Source organism: Drosophila miranda, chromosome XR (assembly GCF_003369915.1).
Source record: "Drosophila miranda strain MSH22 chromosome XR, D.miranda_PacBio2.1, whole genome shotgun sequence".
Classification (NCBI taxonomy): domain Eukaryota; kingdom Metazoa; phylum Arthropoda; class Insecta; order Diptera; family Drosophilidae; genus Drosophila; species Drosophila miranda.
The window spans coordinates 42,192,852-42,206,197 of NC_046674.1; the positions used below are offsets into that span (position 1 = coordinate 42,192,852).

The window sequence follows — 13,346 nt, forward strand, 5'->3', positions numbered from 1 at the left end:
ATTACGAGAAAGGTATGTGAGTATTAGTAATTTATTAAGAGGAAGGGAATTAGTTGTGGATATAATATGGTAGAGGGAATTATAATCCGAGCATAAGACCCTAAACGGTTCATGCAAGGAATAATTCGATCTACAAAGTGGAGGGAACATCGGTACACAATTTATAGTAAGTCTAATAGGAATCATGAAGTTTATGCGGCGCAACAGATCAGGGCGGTCTATGTCACTCCTGTCACAACAATCATTTTTCTACGGTTAACTAAGGATGGGAGGCTTACTAATAGCAGTCTACTAGAGTAAGATGGGAGTCTCACACCCACATCCCAGTTAAGGCCCCGCAGCGCAAAGTGTAAAAAGTTTTTCTAGACTGATTCTATACGGTCCTAGTATACTTTGTACTGAGAGCACCATACACATATGATACACAGATGATAGTTTTTTTCACGCATAAATGTAAATTTGTCTATATTGTATGCGCTATGTGCAATTAATTTTTAAAATCGATAGCACATTAGAAACCGTTTTTAAATTGAAAGAATCTTACGATTTTTGAAAACAGGTCACGAAATTTTTCGATTTGTTAATTGATTTTAAACTTTTTGCGGTTTGCGATAACCGGAGCATAGCTGTATATCTTAGCAAGCAAGTAAATTGGGGATATTTATAGTAGGCTATGGGACCTACATAACTTTTTAATGTTTCTAAAAAACGCTTGGTACATATATCATTTCAAGTAATACATATAATTTATACATTAGAACACAGAACAAGTCTTAAAATATTTCATACGCAAAATAAAATAATTTTAATCAGCTATATAATGCTGCGAATTCCAGGAATGCCGCTGCTTCCGGGCACGCTTTTTCGTGACGTAAGTAAATCCATCCTTAACCAACTCACTGAGATAAAACCACCCCACAACTTTTTTCTAAATATTAGGTTTCTAAGGGCCATTACCCCAAGCCACAGTCGTTGCTGAACATCCAGGGTCTCAGCATGCTTAATGATCGTCAGCAACCCGCACCAATTGATCCCAATGGCGACGTAATAGACATTAGCTGCCCACCGGTCGGCGCATCTTCCATCTATCCACCCCGTTCCGGTCCACGCATGCCACCCTGGTTGGCCTACGACAAGAAAGTTCTCTGCTTTAGTGCCTATTTCAAACAAACTTTGCAGGAGGTCTACCATGCACCTTACTTGGTTCGAAAAGTTAAGATATATTTCTATCTAGAAGACGGCACTTTAGAGATTTATGAGCCTCGAGTAGATAATTCCGGCATAGTTCAGGGTTGCCTGGTCCATCGTCAGCGTGTTCAAAAGACGCCGCCCTGTGACAATGAGTTTATGTCTCTTAATGATTTGAATATCGACATGACTGTACAGATTTTCGATCGGCAATATCATATTATAGACTGCGATCAGTTCACTCGTGACTTTCTAAACAGACGCGGCATCACCGTTCCGGATTCAATGAAATTCCCTTGGTAAAAAATGTTCTATAGAAATGTATTTGTATCTACATTAATCTCATCCGTAATTAACTTTTTTCTTTACTTTGAACATCATTTACAGCGATCCAACTAATTCCGTGGGTAATCGTGAACATTTAGGCGCTGTCAACCCGATTGAAAAAAAACATGCTTTTGCGCAATTTTTAAAGTATGATCGACAAATACTCAAATTTCAGGCGTACTGGGATGATCGAACGGAGTTTGGGGACGTTCGCAAGTTAGAAATCTGCTACTACTTGGCCGACGATACCATCGAAATCAAGGAAGCACATATCCGCAATTCCGGTCGCGACGGACCAACCGTATTTCTGAAACGAGCGCGTCTGGCACGGGTGAGTAAAAATATATTAAATTATTGTTAAATTGTCTGTTCATCAATTAAATATTTTTAATTATAGGAGTTTAACGGACTGTTATTGCCAGGACAGATGACGCCGATAACACTACTTAATGTTTTAGGAACTAATATGCGCAACGTACGTTACTGTGTTGACCCTCTAAACACAGGCAACCAGGATATTATGTATTATAGCGAACGGGATCTGCAAATTGGCAGTGTGATAAATGTCTATGGTCGGGCTGTGATCATTACCGAACTGGACCCTTTTACTCAGCAATATTATCGCCAACGCTATGGTGTACAAGATTTCACACCACTAGCTATTCCTACAAGATCGGACGACTGTACTGACTACCGCCAAAAAGAGCGTGTTCTTCCACCATATAATGGCTGGGGAAGCTACGAAGACTCGGTCGGAAATTGCTTATCTGTGGAGCCGAAACCGCCAAAGACTGACTTTAAAAAGTTTATTAAGTTTGATCGCTATGTATTGCGGTTTGGTGCCAAGATGCTTTCCACTATCAAGGAAAATTGTGAACGCATCTTTGTGATAAGCTACTACCTGAGTGACGATACATTACAGATACAAGAAGTGGCCGTACGTAACTCTGGTTTCCTCGGAGGCGAGTTTATGAAACGCACTCGCATAGAATTGCCCGGACAAGAGAAATTCTCTTATAAGCAACCACAATACTATATGCCCTGGAACTTTTTCATCGGGTCCACCATGTCCCTGAAAGACTTTATATTTCATTTGGTATCTGCAGACGAGTATACCCTTATGTTTATGGAGCACCATCCAGAGCAGTTTATCCACGCAAACCTATCCGCCATTATGCAGAAAATCCGCTCTGCGCTTCAAAACCGTATGTCTGAGTTTGCGGGAACCTGCGTGCCAGATTGTTACAATTTGGAAAACAAGCGCGACGTATTTGTATCTTTCGAAAGCTTCAAGGGAGCATTAATCGGAGTATTGGGCAAAGTAATCAGCGACCACGAAATCATTACGCTCTGTCGACATTTTTCAGCAGAACAAACTTCTACAAGTGGTTGCTCTAGGGTTAATGTACGGGCAGCAGCACATCTAGAGTTAAAGCGTGCATTGTGGAACGCTCGCGACGACATGATGGAACATTTCCATCACATCAATCCTACCAACCAACCATTCTTGCCTGAATCAAAAGTTCGCTCCACACTTCGCGGCTGTCGTCTTCCCTTTTCACTGGAATTGATTGACAATATTTTATTAATTCTAAATCGCAATGAGTGTAACGAGATTGAGATCTGTGATCTAATGAACTTTATCGATGTGTCCTGTAGCAAAGGCTGTGACATGCCACCTGTAAACCATGCTTTTGAGCTGTGCCCCAAGATTCCATTCCAGCACAAAGGCCGATTAGTGAACTTATCCTGTTTTCTGAGTAAATTAAACCTACCACTGAATTTATCATCTGGAAACGAGAGTGGAAAAGACATGATGGGCGGTGCCAGAATATTGCCTCCATCGGCAACTGAAGAGCTCCAGCTACATAATGACAAAAAACAAAATGACCAAAATAACATGGATGTAAAAATCTAGTTCGGACTAAGCCTATGTGATATTTGGACAGTTTATTTTGTTATTTTTCATATAAGGCTACAGTTTTTATGGGTACAAATTTGTTGTATAATATGCCATGAGCTACTTTATTTTTAAATATATTTATATTCTTGGTAGGAAGACTTCAAAGGAACTTGTATTAAAATTTAAAAAAAAAATGTTGTGTGATATTACTTTTATATATAAGTACATATATGGAATTGTACATGTTCAAATTAATCACAGAAATAAGATTTGACCGAACGGCAAAAAACTGTTAAGCAGGCCTTTGAAGCTGTGCCTCGAAAGATCACTCTTATATCTTCTTATCCAAGTGCTTTCTAGTTATTCAGTGCATTGAATCCCAGCGAGGCATCGTAAAGAGTGAGAGGTAAAAGCATTAACAATAAAACCATGTACACGAAGTTCGGAAGTGGCTGGTGCTTCCTTGCCAAAGTTCGGCAGCACCTTCGAGGCCCACTCAACCTTCTTTATCCATTTGTCCGTCGGGCTGGACATCTGGCTTGCGTTCTGCCGACGGAGTATATTGCCAGCACTCCTTCTATCGGCATATGTAAAAGATTTGGCTTGGACACTAGTAGATGGTGACTCATCACCCGCCACTTTACCAGCAGGCAGAGCAGCCGCAGGATTGCATAGCCACTCTGCCAAGGTATCGGTTTTGGGAGCCAATTCACCACCCACCCCGACACCGGGATGGGACCCCTTTGAGCTCTCCCTAGCATCTTCCGCCGCGCAGGTTTTCCCTGCTGATTTGCGGGTCGGGCCAGGCCTTTGGGCCGCTGCCTTCCCCTGTTTGGGATTGCTCCCTGTTGGCATTTGGGGAGTGCCAGACTCATTTTTTTTGTTTTTTAAATTCTTCCATTCTTTCCCACGAGCTGCAGAGAAGGGGTACGGTCCGTCCGGGCAGAGATCCACGTTGCCCGGATAAGGCATACTTAGAACAGGGGGCTGCCAAGTCCCTGAGCTCTCCGTTAACGACTGGGCTAGTTTTATATACCGGGCCCCCAGCCAGGCTGACTCTCGGCACGGGTCGCATAACACTCTTAGTCCGGCCCTGTGTGAGCTAAATGTGGGGGGTTGGGATGTGGGTAGGTAGTGTGTAGGGATAGGGGAGTGTGTGAGCTACTTATACGAGGCGGCACCACAAGCGCATCGTCAGTGTTGCTACTTCGCGAACACCCGCTGGCTGTCCGGGGCTGCTTATTTTCGGTACTCTCCCTAGGGATGTCCGATTATTCGCAGCTGACCTACCTATATGACCTGTATATAGGTAGGTCGTTCGCTATCCGCAACCTGCGACCCGTCCGGTGGCCTCAGCTAGGCCCCCTTTGAGCCACCTCACGAGCTCATCAGACCAGATACAGGCAAAAAAAAAAAAAAAACAAAAACTCGTTAGAGACCTAACAAAATTTTACAAAACAATAAAATAAAAGTAAGCGTATTAACATTGGCCAATCTTAAAGGAAAATGATTCATTGATCGGATAATATTATTTGTATTAGAAAAATCACAATGAAAATGCTCTTATAACAGCAGTAAAATTAAATTTTATTTCTGTGCTAATACTTAAGTTCGGCACTATGTGTGGGAATTTAATATTTATATGTATTTCTGGACGTTGATATGCAATGACTACATCTTACAAGTGGCGATGCAATTACTGCATCATCAAGTGGCCCATGTGACACCAGCAAAAGGCTGTCACGCGCGGATCCCAGGCAAAACGCAGCCCAGCTCCAGCCCAACCAACCGCCCAACATGCAGGAAAAAAAACTCTTAGACTAATATGCGAGGAAAATTAGAACTAAACCTACTAGGAGAACTAAACAGGCATTAAAAATACCAATACAATTACTAATTACGAGAAAGGTATGTGAGTATTAGTAATTTATTAAGAGGAAGGGAATTAGTTGTGGATATAATATGGTAGAGGGAATTATAATCCGAGCATAAGACCCTAAACGGTTCATGCAAGGAATAATTCGATCTACAAAGTGGAGGGAACATCGGTACACAATTTATAGTAAGTCTAATAGGAATCATGAAGTTTATGCGGCGCAACAGATCAGGGCGGTCTATGTCACTCCTGTCACAACAATCATTTTTCTACGGTTAACTAAGGATGGGAGGCTTACTAATAGCAGTCTACTAGAGTAAGATGGGAGTCTCACACCCACATCCCAGTTAAGGCCCCGCAGCGCAAAGTGTAAAAAGTTTTTCTAGACTGATTCTATACGGTCCTAGTATACTTTGTACTGAGAGCACCATACACATATGATACACAGATGATAGTTTTTTTCACGCATAAATGTAAATTTGTCTATATTGTATGCGCTATGTGCAATTAATTTTTAAAATCGATAGCACATTAGAAACCGTTTTTAAATTGAAAGAATCTTACGATTTTTGAAAACAGGTCACGAAATTTTTCGATTTGTTAATTGATTTTAAACTTTTTGCGGTTTGCGATAACCGGAGCATAGCTGTATATCTTAGCAAGCAAGTAAATTGGGGATATTTATAGTAGGCTATGGGACCTACATAACTTTTTAATGTTTCTAAAAAACGCTTGGTACATATATCATTTCAAGTAATACATATAATTTATACATTAGAACACAGAACAAGTCTTAAAATATTTCATACGCAAAATAAAATAATTTTAATCAGCTATATAATGCTGCGAATTCCAGGAATGCCGCTGCTTCCGGGCACGCTTTTTCGTGACGTAAGTAAATCCATCCTTAACCAACTCACTGAGATAAAACCACCCCACAACTTTTTTCTAAATATTAGGTTTCTAAGGGCCATTACCCCAAGCCACAGTCGTTGCTGAACATCCAGGGTCTCAGCATGCTTAATGATCGTCAGCAACCCGCACCAATTGATCCCAATGGCGACGTAATAGACATTAGCTGCCCACCGGTCGGCGCATCTTCCATCTATCCACCCCGTTCCGGTCCACGCATGCCACCCTGGTTGGCCTACGACAAGAAAGTTCTCTGCTTTAGTGCCTATTTCAAACAAACTTTGCAGGAGGTCTACCATGCACCTTACTTGGTTCGAAAAGTTAAGATATATTTCTATCTAGAAGACGGCACTTTAGAGATTTATGAGCCTCGAGTAGATAATTCCGGCATAGTTCAGGGTTGCCTGGTCCATCGTCAGCGTGTTCAAAAGACGCCGCCCTGTGACAATGAGTTTATGTCTCTTAATGATTTGAATATCGACATGACTGTACAGATTTTCGATCGGCAATATCATATTATAGACTGCGATCAGTTCACTCGTGACTTTCTAAACAGACGCGGCATCACCGTTCCGGATTCAATGAAATTCCCTTGGTAAAAAATGTTCTATAGAAATGTATTTGTATCTACATTAATCTCATCCGTAATTAACTTTTTTCTTTACTTTGAACATCATTTACAGCGATCCAACTAATTCCGTGGGTAATCGTGAACATTTAGGCGCTGTCAACCCGATTGAAAAAAAACATGCTTTTGCGCAATTTTTAAAGTATGATCGACAAATACTCAAATTTCAGGCGTACTGGGATGATCGAACGGAGTTTGGGGACGTTCGCAAGTTAGAAATCTGCTACTACTTGGCCGACGATACCATCGAAATCAAGGAAGCACATATCCGCAATTCCGGTCGCGACGGACCAACCGTATTTCTGAAACGAGCGCGTCTGGCACGGGTGAGTAAAAATATATTAAATTATTGTTAAATTGTCTGTTCATCAATTAAATATTTTTAATTATAGGAGTTTAACGGACTGTTATTGCCAGGACAGATGACGCCGATAACACTACTTAATGTTTTAGGAACTAATATGCGCAACGTACGTTACTGTGTTGACCCTCTAAACACAGGCAACCAGGATATTATGTATTATAGCGAACGGGATCTGCAAATTGGCAGTGTGATAAATGTCTATGGTCGGGCTGTGATCATTACCGAACTGGACCCTTTTACTCAGCAATATTATCGCCAACGCTATGGTGTACAAGATTTCACACCACTAGCTATTCCTACAAGATCGGACGACTGTACTGACTACCGCCAAAAAGAGCGTGTTCTTCCACCATATAATGGCTGGGGAAGCTACGAAGACTCGGTCGGAAATTGCTTATCTGTGGAGCCGAAACCGCCAAAGACTGACTTTAAAAAGTTTATTAAGTTTGATCGCTATGTATTGCGGTTTGGTGCCAAGATGCTTTCCACTATCAAGGAAAATTGTGAACGCATCTTTGTGATAAGCTACTACCTGAGTGACGATACATTACAGATACAAGAAGTGGCCGTACGTAACTCTGGTTTCCTCGGAGGCGAGTTTATGAAACGCACTCGCATAGAATTGCCCGGACAAGAGAAATTCTCTTATAAGCAACCACAATACTATATGCCCTGGAACTTTTTCATCGGGTCCACCATGTCCCTGAAAGACTTTATATTTCATTTGGTATCTGCAGACGAGTATACCCTTATGTTTATGGAGCACCATCCAGAGCAGTTTATCCACGCAAACCTATCCGCCATTATGCAGAAAATCCGCTCTGCGCTTCAAAACCGTATGTCTGAGTTTGCGGGAACCTGCGTGCCAGATTGTTACAATTTGGAAAACAAGCGCGACGTATTTGTATCTTTCGAAAGCTTCAAGGGAGCATTAATCGGAGTATTGGGCAAAGTAATCAGCGACCACGAAATCATTACGCTCTGTCGACATTTTTCAGCAGAACAAACTTCTACAAGTGGTTGCTCTAGGGTTAATGTACGGGCAGCAGCACATCTAGAGTTAAAGCGTGCATTGTGGAACGCTCGCGACGACATGATGGAACATTTCCATCACATCAATCCTACCAACCAACCATTCTTGCCTGAATCAAAAGTTCGCTCCACACTTCGCGGCTGTCGTCTTCCCTTTTCACTGGAATTGATTGACAATATTTTATTAATTCTAAATCGCAATGAGTGTAACGAGATTGAGATCTGTGATCTAATGAACTTTATCGATGTGTCCTGTAGCAAAGGCTGTGACATGCCACCTGTAAACCATGCTTTTGAGCTGTGCCCCAAGATTCCATTCCAGCACAAAGGCCGATTAGTGAACTTATCCTGTTTTCTGAGTAAATTAAACCTACCACTGAATTTATCATCTGGAAACGAGAGTGGAAAAGACATGATGGGCGGTGCCAGAATATTGCCTCCATCGGCAACTGAAGAACTCCAGCTACATAATGACAAAAAACAAAATGACCAAAATAACATGGATGTAAAAATCTAGTTCGGACTAAGCCTATGTGATATTTGGACAGTTTATTTTGTTATTTTTCATATAAGGCTACAGTTTTTATGGGTACAAATTTGTTGTATAATATGCCATGAGCTACTTTATTTTTAAATATATTTATATTCTTGGTAGGAAGACTTCAAAGGAACTTGTATTAAAATTTAAAAAAAAAATGTTGTGTGATATTACTTTTATATATAAGTACATATATGGAATTGTACATGTTCAAATTAATCACAGAAATAAGATTTGACCGAACGGCAAAAAACTGTTAAGCAGGCCTTTGAAGCTGTGCCTCGAAAGATCACTCTTATATCTTCTTATCCAAGTGCTTTCTAGTTATTCAGTGCATTGAATCCCAGCGAGGCATCGTAAAGAGTGAGAGGTAAAAGCATTAACAATAAAACCATGTACACGAAGTTCGGAAGTGGCTGAGTGGTTGAAACCTCTACTCAAGGCTCAGGACAAAAGAGTAGCCTCTGTCGTAAGACGATCTTACCCACAACTAGTTCGCCCATGTTGGTGGTATCTGCCCTTCTGCCAACGAAACTGACACTTCCATGATTCATTACGTACGTTTCTCCAAACATATTGAATTTTCAATAGTTTTCATATTTTTGTTTTCAAGCCAATTTAGAGCCCAAGAATAGTTTTTCATCTTTGGCATTATTTAGCTATACTTATGACCAACTCCAATGACCCAATCCAAGGTGACACTGTCATATGCCGAGGGATGCATGGCCGAGGGGGTGCTCGGTCGCTTATATGCGGACTCTGGATACCTGCCGACCTCCAGTCTTAATAAGGCTTCCCGGGGCACGCGGGCTATGCCCCGGGCGACTAACCCCTTCCCACCTACTCGTGGGATCAAATATGCCAAATTTAACTATTCAAACAAAAAACACCGCAAAGGAGCACGGCACTCCTCCTAAAGTGCCGGAGGGAAAAGACCATCCCTCTACAAACGCATCTGGGAAACCAGTGCCCAAAAAGACGGGGAAGGAGACTAAGTCGGTCCACCGTCTCGAGGCAGCAGACGCTGTGAGGAGAGGACCGAAAAGCCAATCGGGCCAATCCACGTCGGGGGGCCCCAAGGGCGACCCGGTTACCGGGGGGGCGACCATGCAGAGCGATATCGCGGCTGGCAGACCCCTTGGGACCGGGGACCCCTTGACAACCCCGGCAGGCGGCGCCTCTGCCTCGAAAGATAGGCCCAAGTTCCAAGACAAAAGACGTGCGGCCTTCATCCTGGGCAACGACGACCCGGTGTTCCTGGCGTCTGCCCAGGGAATCGAATCGCGGCGATGGGCCAAGACAGTCCTGCCCGACTACCAGCCAGCCAAAGCTGGCAAGGCCACAGCCAAGGCCCCAAGCAAGCGGCAACGCTCGGCGGAGGACACCGCCACACAAGTCCAACAGGCCAAGAGGACGAAGACACTGAGCAACCGCTCGTTTGCCGAGGTGGCGAGAGGAAAAACCCTGATTGGAGTCCTAGATAGGGGCTCTAAGGACGGGCAGATCCCTAGGGACAAGTGGCACCTCGTGGAAAACGAGCTTCAAGACCGTTTCCTCCAGGAGTTGGAGGAGAATGGAGGACCACCGCCCAAGTGTGAGGACGCCGGGTGGCACCAAGGCAGGGTGAAAGCCATCGCCTGCCAAGATGCTCGCTCGGCGGCCCTCTACGCGAAGGCGGTATCATCGCTCAAGGAGGTCTACCCAGGAGCCCAGCTGGAGGCCGTGAAGTGGGAGGACATCCCCAGCAAGCCGAGGGCCAGAGCGTGGGTCTCGGCGAAGCCTGCAGAGCCGGATAAGATTCTCCGGATTCTGCACAGCCGATTGGAAAGTGGCCAAGGTAGAGGAGAGCAACGGGCAGAGGCGCCAAATCATACTCGTCCTGAACGAGGAGTCGGTCAGACTTCTCCACGACACGGAGGGCGCTGTGGACTACGGCTACAAGAAGGTAGTCGTAGTACCGTACAAGTCCGACTCCAAAGGCATGCAACCGACGGTCGAGCCAGACCTGGAGCCCCCGGAGATCCTAGTATGGAGATCAAGCCTGCGGTGTCAGACGTGGCATCAGTGGTGTCGGATGACATCCTAGATGGTTACGTGTCAGACGTGAGCGATCTCACTAGGGATCTCAAGCACATCGGGGTCGCGGAGGAGTTGGACTCTTCGGAGAGCGACCACGACAGGACAATGGTGGAGGTGAACCTCAGGAATGTCACTGATACTCCTGCAGATAAACCTCCACCATTGTAAGGCAGCATGCGCTGCTCTCTTGCTCCACCTAGCCAAGGATGGAGCCGACATAGTCCTCATTCAGGAGCCCTGGATCTTCGGAAACAGGGTCTCTGGTCTGAGGACTCCTGACTATAAGCTATACGTAGCTGTCTCCGCAGGTAAAACTCGCACCTGCATCCTTGCAAAAAGAGATTGGCATCTATTTTTGCTCCCAAATTTGAGCAATGAAGACCAAACAGCAGTGAGCCTCGAAGGCCAGGGGTGCTCACTGAGAATCTGCTCCACGTACATGGGTCACGACCAACCCCTCCACAGGCGCTCAGGGCGCTAATCACAGACTGCGAGGCCAAGGACACCGGCCTAATCGTAGGGTGCGACGCCAATGCACACCACTGCCAGTGGGGAAGCACTGACACCAACGAAAGGGGTGAGTACCTTTTCAACTATCTACTGACCACTCAGATGGTCCTTTTAAATAGGGGGAGTGATCCCACCTTCATTATTAAATACCGCAAGGAGGTCCTGGACCTCACACTTGCCTCTCATGAGTTACATGGGAACATCGTATTTTGGAGGGTCCTGGAAGAGCACTCCTTTTTGGACCACAGGTACGTGAAAACCGTATTCTCCTTTTCACTACCGAGACCAGCTCAATTTCGGAACCTTAGGCGGACAAACTGGGCTCGGTACTCAGACCACCTCTGTCGTGTTCTCCCTGAGACTCCACCTGAGGAGGAGATTTCCAGGGAAGCCACGACTCATCTTGTTAAACTATTTACCGACGCGTGCAATGAGGCGCTCCATAAATCCTGCCCCTCTAGCAAGAGCAGAGGCCGGAAGAAACCTGAATGGTGGAATCCGAAACTGAGGCAACTCCGGAAAGCCTCCCGGAGACTCTTCAATAAAGCTAAGGCTGAAAACGCTGAGCAGAACTGGGCCGATTACAAGGCCAGTCTGTCAGTTTACAATAAAGAACTGAGGAAAGCCAAACGCGCCTCATGGCGTAAGTTTTGTAGCGACATTGAGAATAACTCGGAAGCCTCGCGCTTGCGCAAAGTTCTCTCGAAGACTACACCCGCTCTGGGCTACCTGAAGAATGCCGACCAATCATGGACAACGTCAAGCAATGAGTCGCTAAATCTTCTCCTTAACACCCACTTTCCCGGCTGCGATGAAAACAGACCACACTACATCGCGGCTCCCTCCGTTGCCTCAAGTGTTATCATGAACCTGCTAAGCCAGGAGAACATTTCCTGGGCAATAAAAAGCTTCAAACCATACAAGTCTGCGGGACCAGATGGCATCATCCCTGCCCAACTGATTCACGCTGGACAAAAAGCCAATAATTGGCTCAAAAGGATATACGAGGGAATCTTCTCCCATGGATATATCCCGGAAACCTGGCTTCATACCAAAGTCGTCTTCATCCCCAAGGCAGGCAAGCCCTCGCACACTGCCCCCAAAGATTTCAGACCCATAAGTCTATCGTCTTTCCTTTTGAAGACGATGGAACGGCTTTTGGGGATGCATCTCACGGTGAATATTCCGCCTAGTCTAATCTCAGACTCCTAGCATGCCTATCGGAAAGGAAGATCCACCGAAACGGCCCTACACTCGATCACATCGATCATAGAAGCGTCCCTCAACTGTAAGGAGTACACCCTGGTAGCCTTCCTTGACATAGAAGGCGCCTTTAATAACATCCTCCCGACCGCCATCACGGGTGCACTGACGGACTTGGGGGTTGACTCCCGGACGGTGAGCCTGATCGATCAGATGCTACAATGCAGGACGGTTGAGGCATCACTGGGGACGTCAACGTCCACCAGATTTGTCAGTAGAGGCACCCGCAGGGCGGAGTCCTCTCGCCCCTCCTATGGAACGTGGCAGTGAACGAACTGCTGCTTGAGATAGAGGGGGGTGGCTGCCGCGTGGTGGCGTATGCGGACGATGTTGCTATAGCATTCTCGGGTAAATTCCCGCAGACGCTGTGTGAGTGCCTGACAAGCACACTCATGAAGATGTCAAAATGGGCAGACAAATGCGGTCTAGGCGTCAACCCGTCTAAAACGGAACTGGTGCTCTTCACTAGGAAGTACAAAGTTCCGGCACTGATTCCCCCAAGACTATGTGGGGAAGCGCTAGTCTTCAGCAACAGCGCCAAGTATCTTGGTCTAATCCTCGATAGAAAGCTCGATTGGAAATTGAGCATAGAGGATAGAGTAAAGAAGGCCACAGTAGCCCTCTATACTTGCAGGAAAGCCATCGGACTAAGATGGGGAATGACCCCCTATATAGTTCGGTGGCTTTACACCACCATCATAAGACCGATCATGCTCTATGGAGTGG

General features: G+C 45.0%; 2 protein-coding genes across 2 annotated transcripts; both read left to right on the forward strand.

Annotated features, from left to right (window-relative positions):
- Positions 1-703: 703 nt before the first annotated feature.
- LOC117186672 (EF-hand domain-containing family member C2-like) lies at positions 704-3,612 on the forward strand. The gene is made up of 4 exons (XM_033387711.1): positions 704-871; positions 940-1,487; positions 1,576-1,846; positions 1,913-3,612. The coding sequence occupies exons 1-4, from the start codon at positions 821-823 to the stop codon at positions 3,431-3,433; spliced, it is 2,391 nt and encodes a 796-aa protein (XP_033243602.1). The 5' UTR covers positions 704-820; the 3' UTR covers positions 3,434-3,612.
- A 2,406-nt stretch (positions 3,613-6,018) lies between these two features.
- LOC117186670 (EF-hand domain-containing family member C2-like) lies at positions 6,019-8,926 on the forward strand. Its single transcript, XM_033387710.1, has 4 exons — positions 6,019-6,185; positions 6,254-6,801; positions 6,890-7,160; positions 7,227-8,926. The coding sequence occupies exons 1-4, from the start codon at positions 6,135-6,137 to the stop codon at positions 8,745-8,747; spliced, it is 2,391 nt and encodes a 796-aa protein (XP_033243601.1). The 5' UTR covers positions 6,019-6,134; the 3' UTR covers positions 8,748-8,926.
- Positions 8,927-13,346: the final 4,420 nt, after the last annotated feature.

What these genes read in the sequence shown, in the direction of transcription:
- LOC117186672 (XM_033387711.1), top strand. Translation starts at nt 821, where the DNA reads ATGCTGCGAATTCCAGGAATGCCGCTGCTTCCGGGCACGCTTTTTCGT. An exon ending in CGGGCACGCTTTTTCGTGAC is followed by an intron (nt 872 to 939) that starts GTAAGTAAATCC and finishes TCTAAATATTAG; the next exon opens with GTTTCTAAGGGCCATTACCC. An exon ending in AACGAGCGCGTCTGGCACGG is followed by an intron (nt 1,847 to 1,912) that starts GTGAGTAAAAAT and finishes TTTTAATTATAG; the next exon opens with GAGTTTAACGGACTGTTATT.
- LOC117186670 (XM_033387710.1), top strand. Translation starts at nt 6,135, where the DNA reads ATGCTGCGAATTCCAGGAATGCCGCTGCTTCCGGGCACGCTTTTTCGT. An exon ending in CGGGCACGCTTTTTCGTGAC is followed by an intron (nt 6,186 to 6,253) that starts GTAAGTAAATCC and finishes TCTAAATATTAG; the next exon opens with GTTTCTAAGGGCCATTACCC. An exon ending in AACGAGCGCGTCTGGCACGG is followed by an intron (nt 7,161 to 7,226) that starts GTGAGTAAAAAT and finishes TTTTAATTATAG; the next exon opens with GAGTTTAACGGACTGTTATT.